This window comes from Orcinus orca, chromosome 6 (assembly GCF_937001465.1).
Source record: "Orcinus orca chromosome 6, mOrcOrc1.1, whole genome shotgun sequence".
In the NCBI taxonomy this organism is placed as follows: domain Eukaryota; kingdom Metazoa; phylum Chordata; class Mammalia; order Artiodactyla; family Delphinidae; genus Orcinus; species Orcinus orca.
Window position 1 is genome coordinate 30,991,847 of NC_064564.1, and position 19,016 is coordinate 31,010,862.

The 19,016-nt window shown below is 38.8% G+C and overlaps 2 protein-coding genes across 7 annotated transcripts in view; one reads left to right on the forward strand and one right to left on the reverse strand.

The window, feature by feature from the left end:
• Positions 1-19,016, forward strand: part of CENPP (centromere protein P) — a 223,162-nt gene that overhangs the window by 129,947 nt on the left and 74,199 nt on the right. The window lies entirely within an intron of this gene.
• Positions 10,970-19,016, reverse strand: part of ECM2 (extracellular matrix protein 2) — a 69,529-nt gene continuing 61,482 nt past the window's right edge. For 4 of the 5 annotated variants that reach the window (XM_049711506.1, XM_004284116.3, XM_033413611.2 and 1 more), the window contains 3 exons: positions 17,404-17,543; positions 15,727-16,053; positions 10,970-12,174 (listed from right to left, as the gene is read on the reverse strand). In XM_049711506.1, coding sequence (XP_049567463.1) covers positions 12,006-12,174; positions 15,727-16,053; positions 17,404-17,543 — 636 coding nt within the window. In that variant the 3' untranslated portion in view covers positions 10,970-12,005. The remainder of the gene's footprint in view (positions 12,175-15,726; positions 16,054-17,403; positions 17,544-19,016) is intronic. The other variant, XM_033413612.2, reaches the window with a different exon arrangement.

A 19,016-nucleotide genomic window follows, 5' to 3' on the forward strand; every position in this document is an offset into this window, starting at 1 on the left:
CCAACGCAGCCAAAAAAAATAAATAAAATATTTTTTTTAAATTATGGGGCCTCCCTGGTGGCGCAGTGGTTGAGAGTCTGCCTGCCGATGCAGGGGACACGGGTTTGTGCCCTGGTCTGGGAGGGTCCCACATGCCGTGGAGCGGCTGGGCCCGTGAACCATGGCCGCAGAGCCTGCGCTTCCGGAGCCTGTGCTCCGCAACGGGAGAGGCCACAACAGTGAGAGGCCCGCGTACCGCAAAAAAAAAAAAAAAAAAAAAAAATTATGAAGTTTCAACTTCTCTTGATAAGTAAAGCCTTGCCACTGGGTGGCTCCTGTTTTTGCATGGCAACACTTGGCTGGGGCTGAGTGGCAGCGCCTCCTCTCAGTGGGATGTGTGCCTCCCACTCTCTACCTTTGCCTGTGCTCACACAGTGTTCCTCTCCCACATCATTCTACCAGCCTCTCCTCACCTCTCAGTCATGGCATCTGCCCCGCGACCACCCGTCTAGGCAGGGTTCTGCCACCTTGTCTAGAGAGCTGGGAGGCAATTCCTGTGAGATTGTTTTTCTAAAGATGTGTTGCAGCCTCTCTCCTCTCCTCACTTGTGAGCCCTGAGCTTATCTTCCTCCAGCATGCTGTTGTGCTCTTTAGTCAGAAGGCTTAGGGAAAGAAATGGGCCCTGGAGTATAATGCCAAGATGCAGGTGGTCTTTCTGGCTTATTCACCCTATTCTGCTGACATTGTGACTAGAGGTACAGCCCAGGGCCCAAAACCCCTCCCACAGTCTTGGAGCTGCAGGTGGGAAGCTTTACCGCACAACTGCAGAGATAGCCCAGCGTGCACAAACACACCATTTGGATATAAACTGGAGTTTTTTCTCCACACCTTTGCGGGTTGTCATTCCAGACACATCAGTGTACCTCCTCTTCCCTAGAGTATTGTGAGGAAAAAATCTTCCTTTTTTGGTTCCTATAAGGGTCCTATGAAGGGGACCTAATTCTTTTCTACATGTTTGTTTTTTATTGTTTGGCTTTTGCCTCGTTGGGCCTTGGTCTAAATACTGGAGAATTAGTGTTACTATATCAAACAGTGTCTTTGGGAATCATGAATAATCTGCACATTATTATGTTTTAAACAAGATAAGTTTCAAAATTAGAAAAGTAATATTCGCTCTACTGACATTTTATGAACAGAAACATTGATTGCATAAAAGGAACATCAACACAAATTTCTTGCATGGCCCAATATATTCCAATCATGATGAAAATAAAAATAAATTGCTTAAGCCACGCTTGCATATAATTTTTAAGACCCTTTCCTGACCTTCTGCTAATGTAGAAATGGAGAACAGTGGTCAAAGCCCAAACAAATGAGAACTGGAAAGGACCTTAGAAATCATCTCATGCAAATTAAAACTCCAATGGGTGAGGAGTAGGGGTGACTGTGGTCACATGAGACACCTTCCTGAGCTCAAGTATCACTAAGACGATTGAGTTTTATGATGTTTGTCAGCTGGTATCTGGTGCTTCCTCCCCTGTTTACCTTAACCTTCTGAGTACATTGGAATGGATTGTGTACTAGTCTCTCATAGTAGAAATTACAAGGAAAATTTTGTCCATCCGTTTATTCAAAGAACGGTGTTAAGTGCCATGAAGAAAAGCAAAATGGGATGGGGGATTGTCAGCGAAACGTTGAGGGAATGAGGGGATGTGCCTTCCAAATACCTAGTTCAAGAATGTTCTAGACCATCAAATCCTAGGATGTAAATAATGTATGTTCTTTATGCATAACAGAGGTTGTATATAGTAGGCATTCACAAAAACTTCTGAAAGAAGTGAATTCATGGGTTTGATATGATTTTATGGGTGGTTTTGAATGTTCAAGCATCCTTCATGGTGGACTAGGCTCTGTGGTTTATAATGAGAATTGACTTTATACAGTAGATCATGACCCATGGGCAGTATTCAGCCCACAGATATGGTTTGTTTGGAGCATATGGTATTTTTAAAAATGAGGAAATTTTATATCAAAGTCTAAATTTACCATATCTTAAAAACTAGTTTGACAAAACCGGCCCTGAATTCCTGTGCAGTTCCAGCAATTGGCTGAGCTCATGGCAGCAACCTTCTTCAAATGGGCTTCTGGTTCCTGGCTCTCAGCTCCCATTCTTCTATACCCTGTGCTGGTAAGGACTTGCTTCTGCAACTTGCAGGCTGAGCTCCTGTCATCATCCTGTTGGATGTTTTGCTCTGAAGATGAATTAATGCCATAAATTGTCATTTAAAATGGATTGAGTTGAATTTATAATAAAAATGTAGGTATCAAATATTTTTAAGTAATGCCTCAAAGGTCAGTTTGCTTTCAGGAATGGGTGCAAGTAATGGTTTTGTTTTAAATAAATTTCCAGGCTCTTTTAACTGAGAAGACCTAAAAGCAGTGAGCATATCTAACTTCCAGATCTGTGTTTCTAAGGGCCATTTTTCATTAGAAGGAGCAAGGCCCCTGAGAAAAATGTCAAGTAATAGATCAGGGCCAGGGAATCTGTAAAGGAATTCTGTAAACCTGAAACATTTCATCATACCAGCAGGCACAAAAGCACTCAGAGATTACTGCGGACTGTGAACAGAACATAGAAGCTAGGTGAAGGCATAGTTTGAATACCTCAAATAAGAATGGCAATGGATTATAGCACATCAAATGCAAAATCCTTTTTATAACAGAGGGAAGAGGGCCAAAAGGATCATAGCTTTTTCTGTAGAGGAATGCCAACTAATGAGTACAGAAGGAATCACAGAGTTAGAAAATCACCACTGTGAAACCTCCAACATAGTCACTGATTTAGGCAAAGATGGGAGCTAAAACCACTAAGTGAAAGGTTATTGGATGGCAAGATATTCACACAGACCTAAAGTCTTACCTTGCAGGATATTTCTTAATTACAAGGAGATGAAGACACTACCTTAACCAATGTCTCAGCATCACCAGTAACACGCCAGCCCGACATTTTGTGCCTCCTGATATGATACAAAAGGAAGTACATGACATCACTTATGTGGGATTCTTGGCAAAAACGTTTCACCTAAATCTAATCGTAAGGAAACAATCAGACAAATACATATTAGGGGACATTCTACATGATAGCTGGCTTGGACCCTTCAAAAAGTGAAGGGGTGAAACACATAGGCAGAGAATTTCTACTCTAGATTATAGGAGACTAAAGGCAAGTGAACTCTGATTAGATCTTGAGCCACATATACACATACCACATGCACAGCAATTTAGGACATTGTTGGGACAGTTGGGAAAATCTGAATATGGACTGTATGTTGAAACTGAATCGATGTTAAATTTCTGGGGTTTGATAATGTGAGAGAATGTAATCATTGTCTCATGGTTATGTAAGAAAATGTCCTTGTTCTTAGGAGACTTATACTGAAGTACTAGGGTGACATGATATCTGCAACTTACATTCAGATGGTCCAGCCCCTGTACCCCACAAATACATATATATGTATAGACAGGGATATGGAAAGAGTGAAAAAGATAAAATGAAGGTGACAAAATATTAATTGGTGAATGTAGGTGAAGAATATGTAGATGTTCACTGTATTCTTTCAACTTTTCTATGGCCATAAAAATATTGCTAAATAAATGCTAAATAGTTGTGGGGAATAAGGCAATTTGCCTTAAATTAATTTTAACTCTTTGATTTATCTTTAACTCTAGTGAAATATTTACATGTAAAATTTATTTGAAGTTAATTAAGGTGTTACTCTACCTACAGATTCTTAGCTATTGTACAAGGATCCCTAGAGGATTTAGGATGGGTTTTAAGAGCCTTTTGATACATGCAGAGTGTTTGTATATGTGTATTTTTCTGCATAGAAGGTCCATCATAGCTTCTATCATATCCTCAAAGGGAGGGGTCCATCCTTCAAATAGTTAAGAACTACTGACCTAGAGTAGATTTACAATTTATAATGCATTCTTTATTTTGAGTATCACATACTAGTCAGCATTTCAGACAGTTCATGTATAAATTTGGTAATTGTGAATGTAATTCTCAACTTATGTAAAGCAAATGAACCTTCAGCAGATTCCAATTTATAAAAAGATTTGCTTATATCAGCTGATAGTTCAATGTAAGTTTATTTGACCACAGAGATTCTGTTACTTAGAAACACACCATGACATTCTAATAACATGATGTATTCCTTTTCTTTTCCAAACTAATATGTGTTTAGTGCAATCATATGTTATTTTTAATGCAGTCTGCTTTCCCTTATGTGGATTCACATTCTTCACATTTTGTGCAAAGGGAAAAATATGCTAGACTGTAAATTTTTTAATCCATTTTCATGTAGAAAGGGAAATAAAATGTCAAAGAAGAAAATCATGCCTTTATATTTTTTAGTTGTGTAATCACTAAGCTCTATTAATCTAGTTAGAAACATTCACCTCTTTGCACATAACAGTGTGTGACAGACCAAATTCCAACATGACTTATAGTTTCAACTGTTCCTGTATAGCATGTTGAAGCAACGACATGTGAGTAATACGTTAATATGCCAAAGCGTTGTTTAAGACATATAGGATGAAATGTATCTATATCTATCTATATATAGATAGATAGATATAGATATATATAGATATATAGATATATAGATATCTATATATCTATATACACATATCTATACTGTTTACAGTAGATTTTAGTTTCTCTGAAAATCTTTCACAAATGCCTCTGGGTCTGTTGGAGTAGGTTTAATCAGAGCTGATGTTTACAAGGATAGTAAATACTTAAACTCCCCAGGAGAACCATCTGCCCAGAGCATGCTGCACCTGGCCAAGGCTTACATGCAGACTCTTACTGTATCCCCGTAGACCCACTTGTGGGTTATCTCTGAGGTAGGAATCCATCTGCAGGACAGGTTTACTGATCAAATATTCTTCTAGTTTGGCTATTTTACATACAGTTTTTCTCCCTTTTTGGTGTTATATTATTACAGTGAATCACACTTATAAGTTAGAATTACTTTTGTTTCCTATAATCAGGATTTTTTTTTAATCTGCTTCTAAACTATTGCCATATCTATGACAATAAGTAGTTTAGATTCTATGAGTCCTGGTTTTACTCTGTGTTTAGAGAGCCCTTGCTCAGGTAGGGCTTGAGCCCTTGCTTAGCCCTTGTTCTAAGCTGGTTTCATTCTGTTCTGTGTGATGGATATGAGCATGCAGTGACACAGCACAAAGACTGCCAAGCTCAAGAGAGACGCTGACATGACTGCAGAGTCCCACTTGAGTGCAGCCGTCTACAGAGAGCATTTGCTGACTCCTGCCCTGCTGTAATAGGCCCACTCCTTCTTCCACTGTATATCACAATCTAAGGAATCAATGTCCTTTAATAATTAATATCTACCATATTATGAGACTTGGCAGCCTTGAGCAAGTCACTGAACCTTCCTACCTGCTGGTTTCCCAATGCCTATCCATGAAGGAATGGACACTCATCTGACGTCCACCCTGTGCTCAGTACTGTCATGGACATCACCTTATTTAACCTTCCCAGCAGCCCTGGTAGGCAGATGTTCTCCTCAATTTCATGGGCAAGGAAACTGGAAATCAGAGTCTAAGTAACTTGACCAAGCCCACAGCTAATAAGGATTCCAGTTCAGACCCAAGATACTCGTTCTTGTTTTTTCATTTCAAGAGATGGACCACCTGTTTCACAGACTTCTAGGGTTTAAGGGCCCCTGGAGTCATCTGGTATATGTTAGAGCTGGCCAGAAACTTCTGTTTTCATAAGTATTTTTTTTGTTTGTTTTGTTTTGTTTTTTTTTTTTTTTACGGTGTGCGGGCCTCTCACTGTTGTGGCCTCTCCCGTTGCGGAGCACAGGCTCCGGACGCCCAGGCCCAGCAGCCATGGCGCACGGGCCCAGCCGCTCCGCGGCATGTGGGATCTTCCCGGACCGGAGCACGAACCCTTGTCCCCTGCATCAGCAGGCGGACTCTCAACCACTGCGCCACCAGGGAAGCCCCATAAGTATTTTTAATATTTTTGAATTTTAATTTGACTGAGAGTCTGAATTCAACTATGGACAGTTGAATAATTCATTTATCACCAATTTGTAAGTACTTCTCCTATGAGGAAACTTTCTGTTTTCTAAATAAGGGAAAGAGATGGAATAGATATCCTAGAGGGTTTTACCCAGCCCTTTGAGGTTTCACTTAAACAGCAGAACATAAGTATTTCATTCTTTTATGTCAGCATCTGTGAACCTAGTAATTCATGTTTAAATGATGGCTTTGGAAAACATTGTCAAAGTTGCTGTTATGGAGAACAATCAGTTGATTACTAAGTATTACCAGTTGTCAAAGCATGACTTAATTTTTTATAAAATATACTCTGTGTCTTCTAATGTCCATGTCAGGAAATATTAATGAGAAATTATTCCTTATTAATTTTATGACCCTTTATAAATATTTATTGCTTTTCCTTTAAAAATCCTTAAATTTTGCAGATTTCTTTTTGTTTTGTTTAGGAGTAGTATTAAGATCAACTTTGGACAACTCATGAGCTGATTGTTTAGACTGAGGAATCAACAGTCATTTTAGTACCTACTTTGTACACAGAATGCAGGGATCCAAGAAATGAATTGTCTCTCTTCTTCTAAGTTTTACAATCTTTTGGGGAAAACAAGATACACCTCCTACCCATCTACCGTACAACACCCCACATGCAAAGAAATAATCAATGCAGACCTAACTCATAATACCAGATCTGTCTTTCATGAGGTTGGTGGAACAGATGCCGAGTGCCGAAGGGAGGGGTCACTTCCCAGGGAGCTGGGCTTCTAGGCACAGCTTGTCTTGTGCCTTGGAAGCTCCTTGAGATCAGATCATATGGCCCAAGTCAGATGGAGACTTATGGTGTACTTGCTCCCCTTCAAATTGGAAGTCGGTGCTCATTAGGGTTCCGCTCCCCTGCCCTTCTCTTCACCTGCCCCTCAATGTCTATCCTTTCCTTTGGATTCCACTCCAGCTGAGTGCATTCCCACCCTCCTGCCTGAATTCCATGGTGACCACCCCCCCCCACCCAACTTCAGCATATTCTCACCCAAACTGTCCCTTTCTTACAGCTTCTCAGCAGTATCAGTGAGACTCAGAGCAGTTCTCCTTTTTGTCTCCTTTTCTCTTTGTGTGTGTCCCTTACATGGTAGATCACTATCCACTAATAGTTCTTCTCTTTTCTTTTCTTTTATTCTCTTTCTTTCTTTTTACACTTAATCAGTTCATTTTATTTTTAATATATTCTCAGTTATTCATGGCTCATAATGTCCTTCTGAGATTGAGTCCCTCAGAAGACCACAGGTGGTCACTAATTATGGCAAACTTGCCCTCAGACTTAATCTCCACGATGAGAATGTAGATATTTTTTTCTTTCTTTCAAACTCTCTGTCATACCTATTCCTGTTCCTGCTTCTTCTTCCTGTCACCTGTGCTGTGTGGGTCCCACTTATTCTGTTTCTAGATTATTTCAGTGGTGGCTCTTTTTCCTTCCTGAAACCATTGCTTTCATGACATAGTCCTCCCTTCAGAGTTTTTTGGTGGTGCACTACATTTCTCATCACAGTAAGTCTGGTCTCTTCTTGCTGGCCTTCCAAGCCATCCCAGGCCTCTTATTTCCTGAATAATCTTTCCTCCACTGGTGAACCTCAACTATGCTTGGCTCATGCCTCTTTTAGTCAGTCATTCCTTCCCCCTCAACTGATTCAAATCCTATTTCAAGGCCCAGCTCAAGCCTGTTGATCTTTTCTTCTCCAAACTCAGTGCTCGTTATTTCCCGTATCATATATACCACAGGCTTCCTTTATTACTCCTGATTTAAATTTGTCAGGGAAGCCATTTTTGCCTATAGCACACAGCATTATGCTTAACATAATGTGTGGCACCAGTAAAAGTTTGGGATTTTATCCTTTAGCTATATACCCATCATCTGTGGCTTAAATTTCCACATACTTACCAAATCTAAAATTATCTTGAAACAAGCATTATAATTTATTAACACTTCCCAATGAATTTAAAGGTTTATACTACATAGTTTGAACAGTTATTGGAATAATCACATTCTTCTGTGTGAATGGGGTGTCATCCTCACTGCTCTTAGTGGTGTCCATGCAGACCAGGAGCAGATTTCAACTAGTGTAGTGGGTGGTGTTTTCCATGTTAATAAAAGCAGTCATCCCTAAGAGTAGTTAACTTTAACCTCACAAGCCTGACTCCTAAGGGATGTGTGTAGAGTCATTTGACAATACAAGCCCAAGGAGAGATTGTTGTATCTTCTCGCTCCTGTTGGCAGCACCTGCCAAACCAGGTGCGCTGCACCCTCAGATTTAGAGGTGTGCCATACGCACTCTCAGATGTCCAGACTTTCCACTTTGTGGTCTTCATTCAGAAGATGCATGTTAAGTCCAGACTCAGCCACCTACTCCCTGTCATTCCTAAGCGCCACACACTCACCCTCAGGATGCTGGGGTCATCCTGACCTGCCTTCTCCATAGGGAGTGACACAGTCTGACAGAGACAAGGATGTGAGCCCAGTCTGTGCACGCTACAGCACTGTGCCATGTTGTGCCTGTCCTACAGAACACGTACTCATGCTGACTGCCTTTCAGGGTGTTTCAGGTTGGAGGTCAGTAGTCTTTGGTTGTGGCAGAAGTGCTCAGGGCTGATCCCACCCTAGGAGCTCCAAAGGAACAGACACATCTACTAAACTTCCTTGCCCTGGCATACTCAGAGGTTGGCTGTGTCCAGGCAGCTGTAATCTGCATACCTGAGAAGCGTTTCTTCAGACCAGAGCTCTCCAGCGAAGTTCTCTGAAAGTGTGGGAGGAGCTGAGCAGAGGATAAGGACCAGGGACTTTGGCTGAATATTCCTTATGATTCTTAAAACTTGATGTGTCATTTATATAGTACCTTGTCTACTGGTTTCAAGAAATAAGGGTGGTTAGGGAGGCAGGCAGGAACAGTGGCAGCTAACCCTTCCTGATGGTAGCAAAGCAGTTTTGTCTGAAGAGAGTCTGTGTACTTCCTCTTTAGGGACACTTCCACCCCAGGGCACCATGAACTCCTAATGAGCCATGCTTGAAAACCACTGATGTGTTCATCAATGCATTTATAGTCACACAGCATGCTATTTTATAATTGAATCAAGTGATCTCAGAAAAGTAAAATGACTACATAATTATTGGAGACCAAGATGGGCACCCAGGTGTCCTGATTCCTGGTGTAATTATTTCCTTATGATTCTAGGCTATATGTTTCTTTAACCACATCTTATCTTTAGTGCTTTTTGAGATATTTTAATCTACAATAAGCCAAATCTCAAAATTGAAAAGTTAGTTAGTACTCCTCATACTTATGTGCAAAGATGACACACGATTAATATTTTCAGACCATAGCTGGGCCAGGATTTCCTTAGTGTACATATGTATTAGTAATTACAGCATATTTCTGAAGCCAAACAGAACACCTCTTTATTTTAAACATTATATATCATGAACAATGTTTGCTATATGGACATTTATCACATTTTTAAAAATGGAATTAAAGCTTCTATCCAGAGTATGATGAAGTTTCAAAGCAAACAAGTTCAATGCTAGACATATTTTATATTTTAAATTATAAAATCAGAAATAAAAGCATCTTACAACTTAAAAACAAAGCTTTCATCAGTCATTCTGATTTTTAGCCTTTCTAGAGATTCTGCTCCCAACAGGGTGTCCCTGAGTGCACAATAGGGTCTCAGTGTGTTCCTGGGCCTGGTGTTACTCCAAGGCTTCCAGGGATTGCTGTGTCTTACTGCAACTTGTGCTGTTCGCACACTCTAGAAACCCACGATCTGGGAGTACCCCCAGGCCCAGGCAGAGGGGCCTCAGGAACTCAGCATGCTTCATTGCATCACCACCCTGTTCTGCTGACTTCATTACACTTGGCCTGTTGATTTGATTGTCTATTTGATTTCCTGCTTATTGCCCCTAACGCAGTATGCATTGCCAGAGAGCAGGGACCTCATCTGATCTATTCATCCCTGTCTCTGTAGAACAGCACCTGGGACACATCTGATTAAAGTCAGAATGAGAAATGAATGCTGGAGTGTTTCAGTATTCGTCTGTGTTGTCCAGGATGCTAATTCTTTTGACTCACCTTATTCAGTTTGGGTCCCCTCTGACACTAATTTTGTTTACTGTTTAGGTTGCCTTTAACCACTTATGTCAATGCGTTTATATTCACACAGCAAGAAGCATTGCACAGGGGTTCTTGTTGATTAAATGAATAACCATATCTTCTTGTTTTCATCTGTCTCTTACATTCAACTTGGCCAGTTTAAATTAGCAATGCTTCTACATTCCTAAACTAGTTATAAATCTCAACTTTTGTTCCATAGGATTTTATTTCTCTTCTTAGCAACTTGGCTTAAGCCTTTGACCCTTGATTCTAACAGTTTGTATCATATTATTATTCTTGTTCATTTTGTAATCTCAAAAACCTAGATATTAAGAAAAGGGGCTTAGAAATAACATTAGCTTAAATGGGATAAATCAAACTTACACATTTTGAAAGCTGTCCAGATAATAATCAACTTTGGTTGAATATGCTGGTTGCTGTCAATTTTATATGAAATGTTGGCAATTATAAGTATACTCACCGTGCATACCACACTTCCTAGATGCTTTTTATTCTCTGGTTCTCATAATGACCCTGTGAAGTGGGGCTGGAAGGTTCTGAGGATGGTGAGAGAACTATTAAAAGATTGAATAACTGAAGTTTGAAAAATTAGAGTAACCTGCCCAAGGGGGCCAAGACTAGAACTTAAGTTCCTAATCTGGTGTTTTTTCAAGGTACAAAACTGAGAGTAACAAGAAAAGTCAACGTGGTTTCTGTATGTGTCTTTTACAAATTACTTTAGAAATAAAGATAAAAGATCATTATATAATGAAAATTTTAATATATTATATGGTTTTGTTAGGGTCTAGTACATAGTGAATACTAATAGCTTTATGTTAAATTGAACTGAGTAAAAGGATACATTTGAGCAAATTAGGGCAAAGAAAAGAGGTACTAACAATGACCAGAGGAGCAAAAATTTTTTTAAATTTATGCATTAGGTTTACATTTACAAGGTTTAGTCAAGGAAAATTAACATATATTTTAAGCAAACTCCACTGCTTCCCATAAAATCTTTTGATCTTGAGCAAAGAATAATGAGGGTGATCTTAAAATACTGTTAAACTTTTTAGACTTACAGAAAAATTTTAGACTTACAGAAAAATTACAAAAATCATATAGAATTCACATATACACTTCTCCCAGCTTCCCCTAATGTTAATAACCACATACTTAGCCATAGTACAATTCTCAAAACCAGGAAATTAACTTTATAGTAGTGTTTCAATTCCACACGTATAATTAATAAAAGGAACTAAAGCTAAGACAATAATTAAGTTTATTTATACCAGTAATTGTATCATAGGGTCTTATAGAAAATTAATAAATTATTGCTTTAACAGTAGGATAATAAACAGAACACTAGTTCATAAATTCTACCTATTATTTTTTCCTGTTATCAACTTCTTGGTCTTGAACCATAATATACATAATTTTTAAAAGGACTTAGGGAGTTCTTAGCTAATAGCAATACTAAGATCTGTTGTAAAGGACATGCTTATTTTGTTCCAGATTCTTCCAGTCTAGTTCAGTAGCACACAACATCCTATTCTCATGAGAAAACTGTGCAATGAGATGGCCTCTTTCTAGAGTGTAAAACTGAAACCTTCACTAAAACTGCTAGAAGACTAAACCTTGTAGATATGTCTTTGGTTGTTCTTATGTGCATTGGCGAATCAGGTTGGCTAGCATAATGATACTAAGTATAACATGACATTATATCTCTCTTATTGATGAAAGATGCTACTGAAACAGATATGTGAGTATAATTTACAAATGACAAAGAAAAACGTGGAATTACTTGATATTTTGTGGTTTAAGAACGACACTTGAATATGATCTTATGCATGAAAATGCGTAGGGTGATATTTCTCTTGTTTTAATATAGTTGTTTTCAAGATGAAGATGTTCCAGGGTTGAATCACCATCTTCTTCAGAATTGCAAATTTGTTCTGGAAGAATATTCCTAAGGAAAAATAGACATGCAAGTCATAAATGATCCAAGTAATATTCTGCCTTCATAATTTAGGAGTTAAATTTTACATTTGTTTTAAATCTCTTTTGTTTTTAAAATAAAATTGGATCCTTTTCTTATACACCTGAAAAAATTTCAAATATGTCAAAGATCTACATGTGAAAAAATGAAGCCATAGAATAGTAGAATAAAACATGGTCATACCCTGGGAGTGGGGGAAAAATCTTCCTATGTGTGACTCAAAAACCAGATGCACTAAAAGAAAAGATTAATAAATTGACTACAGGTTTGGTTTTTTTTTTAATGCAAAGTTAAAAGACAAATCACAAACTAGGAGAAAGTATTTGCAACTTATATTACTGATAAAGGGCTAATATACAAAGACCTAAAAACCTAGGAGGAGAGGGAAATGAGAAGGAAAAAAAAGATACCTGGGTAACCAGTTTACAGAAGAGAAAATGAAATGGCATGTAAACATGATGCTTAATTTCATTCATGATAAGAAAGATGTAAATTGAAATGATACTGGCATACCACTCTCACTTATCAGATTTGCCCAACGCCCTCCCAGAAAAATCCAAAAGTTCATTAACATGTTCTGATGATGAGGCTCTATAGGATCAAACATCACTGAAGGAAATTCAAAACAGTACAGCCCCACGGATAGGAATTTGGCAGTATCTAGCAAAATTACACGTGTATTTTATACCTTTCACTCAGCAATCCCACTTCTAGGGATCTATCCCAAAGTTAGATTGGAAAAATACAAAATTACATTTGAACAGAGTTGTACGTTGTGGCATTATTTATAGTATAAAAAAATGGAAACAATCAAATGTCTATCAATAAGGAACTGGTTGAATAAAATGTCCATATAGTGGAATACTATTCAACTGTAAAAAGGACTGAGGAAATTCTCTACATACTTATATGGAGTGCTATCCAGGATATACTGACAATTTTTAAAAGTGAAGAACAGAAAAATATACACTCTTTCCAGAGAGAAAAAAATAATAATCGTTTGGTGTAATAATTTGTATAATAATTGTGAGAGGCAGTGGGGAATATGAATGCATGTATGTATGCTTATATTTTAAAAAAATAACACTGGGATCATCAATGGGAAATTAATTTAAAAGTTTAGGGGCTTCCCTGGTGGCGCAGTGGTTAAGAATCCGCCAGCTAATGCAGGGGACATGGGTTCGAGCCCTGGTCCAGGAAGATCCCACATGCCGCGGAGCAACTAAGCCCGTGCGCCACAACTGCTGAGCCTGTGCTTTAGAGCCTGCATGCCACAACTACTGAAGCCCAAGCGCCTAGAGCCCATGCTCCGCAACAAGAAAAGCCACTGCAATGAGAAGCCTGCGCACTGCAACAAAGAGTAGCCCCCGCTCACCGCAACTAGAGAAAGCCCGTGCACAGCAATGAAGACCCAGTGCAGCCAAAAATAAATTTTAAAAAACTTAACCTATGGGAAAGGGTGGAGTATGGTATAAGGGACAGGCATAGAAAAAATATTATATAGAAAGTAGCAATTCCTAAAAACCAAAGCAAATTAAAGACCTATCTGAATATTAAGTTGTTGACCTATTGTTACAGAGAAAACTTCTGTATTTAAGCTATACATCCTTCATGGAACATATTCTTAGGACAAGTAGAACTACTAAAAACATAAAAACTTAATTTATAGTAAATATAAGTTATTGTTGGGAACCTAGATTTTCAGTGTAAGATAAGCAAGTTTAAAACAGAAGGACTTCTCTATAACATTAAATTTGACTTGGGAATATCAGTATGAACTCATTTTTTTTCTTCACAAAATACATATTTCTGGCAGTCCACTGAAAGGCCTTGAAACAGTAACAACACATTTGAAAGGAAGATGCCTGGTGCCCAGATTGGGGCCTCTGAACACGATTCCCCAGTGAGAGGAGCTAGGGCTCTTTGGAAGAAGGCTGGCATCGGGCTGTAGTGGGGAATATAAAAGTGAGCCATTCAAGATCTACAGAGGCCTATCCAAGGACACAGGAACCAACTCTAAGGGCTACCATTGGCCAAAGATGGGACAGTTTAAGAACAATGATTGCAGTTGATTGAAACATTCTTAATATATAAAGCCATAAGTTCATATTGATTCTCCAGAGAAAGAGAGGAAGCCAAAAACAAATTAATAAAGCAAAAATATTTAGGCACCAATTTCTTTTTTATCCTGAGACAGCCACTGTTAAAATTTTAATATATTTTATAGTCCTTTTCCTTCATGTTTAATGCATATATATAATTTTTTCCAGTTTTATAAAGATTGGCATAACATTGTATTAGTTTAAAGTGTACAACATAATGATTTGATGTATGTGTATGTGGTTGAAATGATCACCACTGTAAGTTTAGGTAACATCCATCACCTCACACAGTTACAAATATGTAACCAACTTCTTACTCTGCTAGGCAGTTTAAAGAAAAGAACTGAGCCTACCTTTCAGAGTTACAAAGTTGCCCTAACTGAAAAGAGAATATTATTTACAGAGGAAGTCCAGCTATAAAATGTGGAAAGAATGACAAAAATAGAAATTCACCATTTTATTACCCCTAAGGAAATAACAGATGCAAGCAATAAGCATCTGTGAGTGAAAAAACCATTGGTTCAGTGGTGGAGGAGAAAGGTTATAATGGAGATATCAGGCCGTGACTGCCTAAATCCCACCAGAATGGAACAGATATTGTATGCCTCCTGATGCAATGCAATAGGAAGCATATAAGCATGACCTAGGAATTATTTTGGCCCAAAAATTTTGACTTTGAATCTTTAAAGCCTTTCCCATCCCCACCTCTTCCCCTATAAACTTTTGACTCTTTCTTTGTTTTATTTTTCAGGAGTTTGTGTTTGGAAATGTAGAGACAGGTAAAAGAGTAAGGGGTATAATCTCCAAGGACAGGCCCACAGAGCTCTGGGATCTGCCTCCCTCGTTGGCTGCACTAACAAAGCATTCCAGATTAATTCTTGAGACATTCATACTTTCTAGGCAGGGGTGATGACTCTGTCAGCAGACAGAACACACACAGAAAAATGTATCCTCAGAAGTGAGGGAGCTGAGTCTCAATAAATTTATTCAGAATTTTGTCTTCAGAAAAATCTTGATAGAAGCAATTTTAATTTTAGCATATACTTAGGTTTTGTGTTCTACAGATTACAGTGTTTGAAATTACATATGGAGGTGGGATTAGCACCATAGTCTACTGCATTGAAGCCTCACTTGAACATGCCTCTAAGGTTCTAGGTATTATATAATCATACTCTATTTTTACATTTTTTTACTATGGAAGTTTGCATACATAGAAAAGTAGAAAAAACACTATAGTGAATCCTTACATACCTATTATCATCCAGCTTCAACAATCATTAACATTTGCCAATCTTGTTTAATGCAACCTTGTCACTTTTTTTCTTTAAAGTAAATTCCAGACATCATGTCATTGTTGTTTAATCCTATATTTTGTCACCCATGACAATTTAAATGGATACTTGAAAAGGCCAGAATTTACCGTATCTTGTTGTTGTTCAATCTCAGAAAATGTAGTGCTTTCATTTCTGGTACCCCAGGTGGTATAGATTTTAATTCATTATGATCCAGAAACAGCTCTCGCAGAGAATGATAAGCCCCATAGAAGGAAACTTGGTCTATGCCATCATCCACAAGTTTATTAAATGACAGGTACAGGTATTCCAGGCCTGGTTCCATGTGACCAAACACAAAGCCAGGGATGCGCTCTATCTGGTTGCCGATGAGCACAAGGTGCAGCAGCGACTTGGGTAGATAGGAGGGGACGTGGTAGAGCTTGTTGTAGGAGAGGTCAATTGATTCTAGATTTCTAGAAAAGAGTAAACAGAGTGGGGACTTCAGGGCAGTGACTGTAAGCTCTAAGTTTTGACAAGCCAGTCAAGATGCTTGTCCATTTTCCTGCCAGTACTCAGTGTGCTGTAATGATTCCCAGTGCAAGTGTGGCTGTATGGTGGTCTGGCTGCAAGGCTAGTGCTCTTACCCGGGTACCACACAGCTGCTTGAGTTCTTCTCTAATAGAGGAGCACCAGAGTTCAGAGAGAAAAACTCATATCCCAGGGGTAATGCTGAGACCCAAAGAGGTCCCCCAAATATCTCTAAGGTCAAACTTGTATCAGAAATGAAGTCCAGAGTCCAAGCTGACATCAAACCGTAAAATCATCTCTGGTTCCAGCAAGAAAGTAGCAGTGTTGAGGGGTTTTTGCATTCTTGTTCCACATTTGATCTGATGACCTGGGATCTGGGACTTGGGGTGAGAATGAGGCATCTAGAAAAGGTTGTTAATAAGCCAGAAGATCTGGGAAATGTGGTAAACTATCTGGCTTTTTTCAGAGCCTTACCTGCGGCTTCTGCCCACCCCATGAAGACTTTTCACCTGATGAAGACTCAGTTGCCCTGCCACTGCCACATCCTGCTGAACCTAATTGGCCCTCAAGGCCTCTTTTCATCTCTCTCCTGCTTCTGAAAGATGCCTGTCCCCATGGTGCCACTCAGATCCCTCATTCCCTCACCACATGACTCCAGATTTGCTCTGATGCAGCTGCTGCCAGGGCCTGACGCTGCTTCCCTGTGTAGCTAATCCTCTCCTTCCTGATGAGCAAGGCCTCCACACTTTGCCCTTCACTGAGGCTACAGCCTGGGGCCACTGATTCCTCTCCAGGAAGATGGGCTCTGCTTTTTGCTTCTGCTGTTGGGTCAGGCATTCTTTAGTCTGTTTTGTAGCACTTGAAATAGAGAAATAGTTTGAAGGAGTGAAGACAGTGTGGTATAGAAGAGTGAATGCTGGTGCTTCCACCTAATGGTGAGGGAGAAGGCGGGAGGAGGGCAGCTTCTTTCCTCACTATGGGATTATCTCACTTAAACTTCATGACTGCCTGTGAGGTCAGCAGAGAGCAGAACAGTGATCAGACCTAAGGTCACACTGCTTGGGCTTAGCACTTGCACACTGTAGGGTGTCCCCAGCAGCAGTGACCATGGCCATCCTAACATCAGTCATATCATGAGTGGTTTGAAGTCTGTGCAAATAGCCAAGTTTTATGTAGGGGGAGGTTCACTAAGAAAGAATGCTGTCACCTCCCTCACTTGCCCATGTTCATACCCTGTTTAATAATGGCAAAGGAAAGAAATCATCTAAGAAAGTCAGATTGTAGCATGTACTTACTCTTGATTTATCCAGGCTAAAGAAGCAATTCTATTTTCTTCAATTTTATTATAACGTAGTACAATGACATTGATCTTTCTGGTATGATTAAAAGAAATTTCAGTTATTTCTTCAATTTGGTTATTTTCTAGGTATAATTCCTATAATTAAGAGAAGAGACTTATTTTTTTCATATTAGTTGATAAATATATTCAATCTCACAGAATTAAAATCAGGTTATAGACTGTTGTCACTAGTGTTAGCTAAAGAGTCTTGCAGCACTTCAAAATGAGTTTATATTTTTAAGTTGTCAGATTTTATAACTAGTAAAATAAAATGTACTGTCTGTCATGGTTATGGAATAAATGAATTTTATTTAATTATTTTTTAACCATAAAATGATATATGATATAGCATACCATAATAATTGTATAAAGCTTTCTAATTTACAAAACTTATTCACATAAATTATTTCATTTGGGCTTCAAGATCCTAGAAAGTAGGAAATAAGTAGAAATTATCACCATTTAGCAGTAGAGAAACTCAGGCCTGGAGAGATGGCAAGATGTTTGCAAGGTTACACAGCTAATACATGAGGGAAATTCATGCTGGCTGGCCCCAGCTTAGGTCAGCCTGCTTCCTACCAGTCCATGCTGTCTGTAATTTTTTTAGGCTCACATTTTTTAGATTTGTTTGTATTATAATTACTTTAATTAACAGTTAATTAAGAGCCTTCATTTAACATCAGGGTGAAGTTTGCTAGAACCATTAGTAAGTTTTCAACAGCTAGCTGCCTTCAAGTTAAATTCATTTGGCATTACAAGGAATTTTTCACTCAGGGATCTTGTTGGAATTCAGAAGTACAATTGGTATATATATTCAGAGCAACTTTCTATTCCTGTTGTAGTAATTTCCCCCTCTTTGTCATTTAATTTTGGTATTGTTGGAAGTGAGTAAAGTGATTTTTAGCTTTTTGCTTTTACCTTCATACATATTTAGGGGTGAACTAGATCAGTGGTTCCTAAACTTGATTGTATGTTAGAATCACTCATGAGCTTTTTAAAGTATAAATTCCAACCTAAATCAGAGCACACTCATTTATACGTTGAAACTGCAGCTGTGAAGCAGTGCATTGGAAGGATTCACAGTACATGTACTTGCATGGGCAGCACCTCCCAAGAAGCTAGCGAGAGGGTCTTTGAAAAGAGAAACCAGGGATGAGAGGGTCAGAGGTGGAATACAGACACATTGCTCTTTTGCACTATTCAAGTGTTGTGTGTGTGTTTTACTGTGTGCATGCATTATCTATTTAAAATTTTAATTTTTTAAATATAAATTGTTGACCCCATTCTCCAAAGAACCTGATTTAGCATGTCTGGGATAGGTCCAGGAATCTGTATTTCTTTAGAATCCAAGTGATTCTGAGGTAAAGCCAGGTTATAGAACCTCAATCTTTACAATTTTGGTAAATTCTAAAGGTCTATCTTAATCTGGAAGTAGGAAGAGGAAGCATGGTGGCTGTGGTAGCAGCAGTATCATATTGAGATTAATGGCCCTCTCTTGGCTCACTGCATCCACAGCAGTGGGAAGCTTCGTCCTGCTGTCTGATTGTGTATGCGGCAGAAACAGAGCTC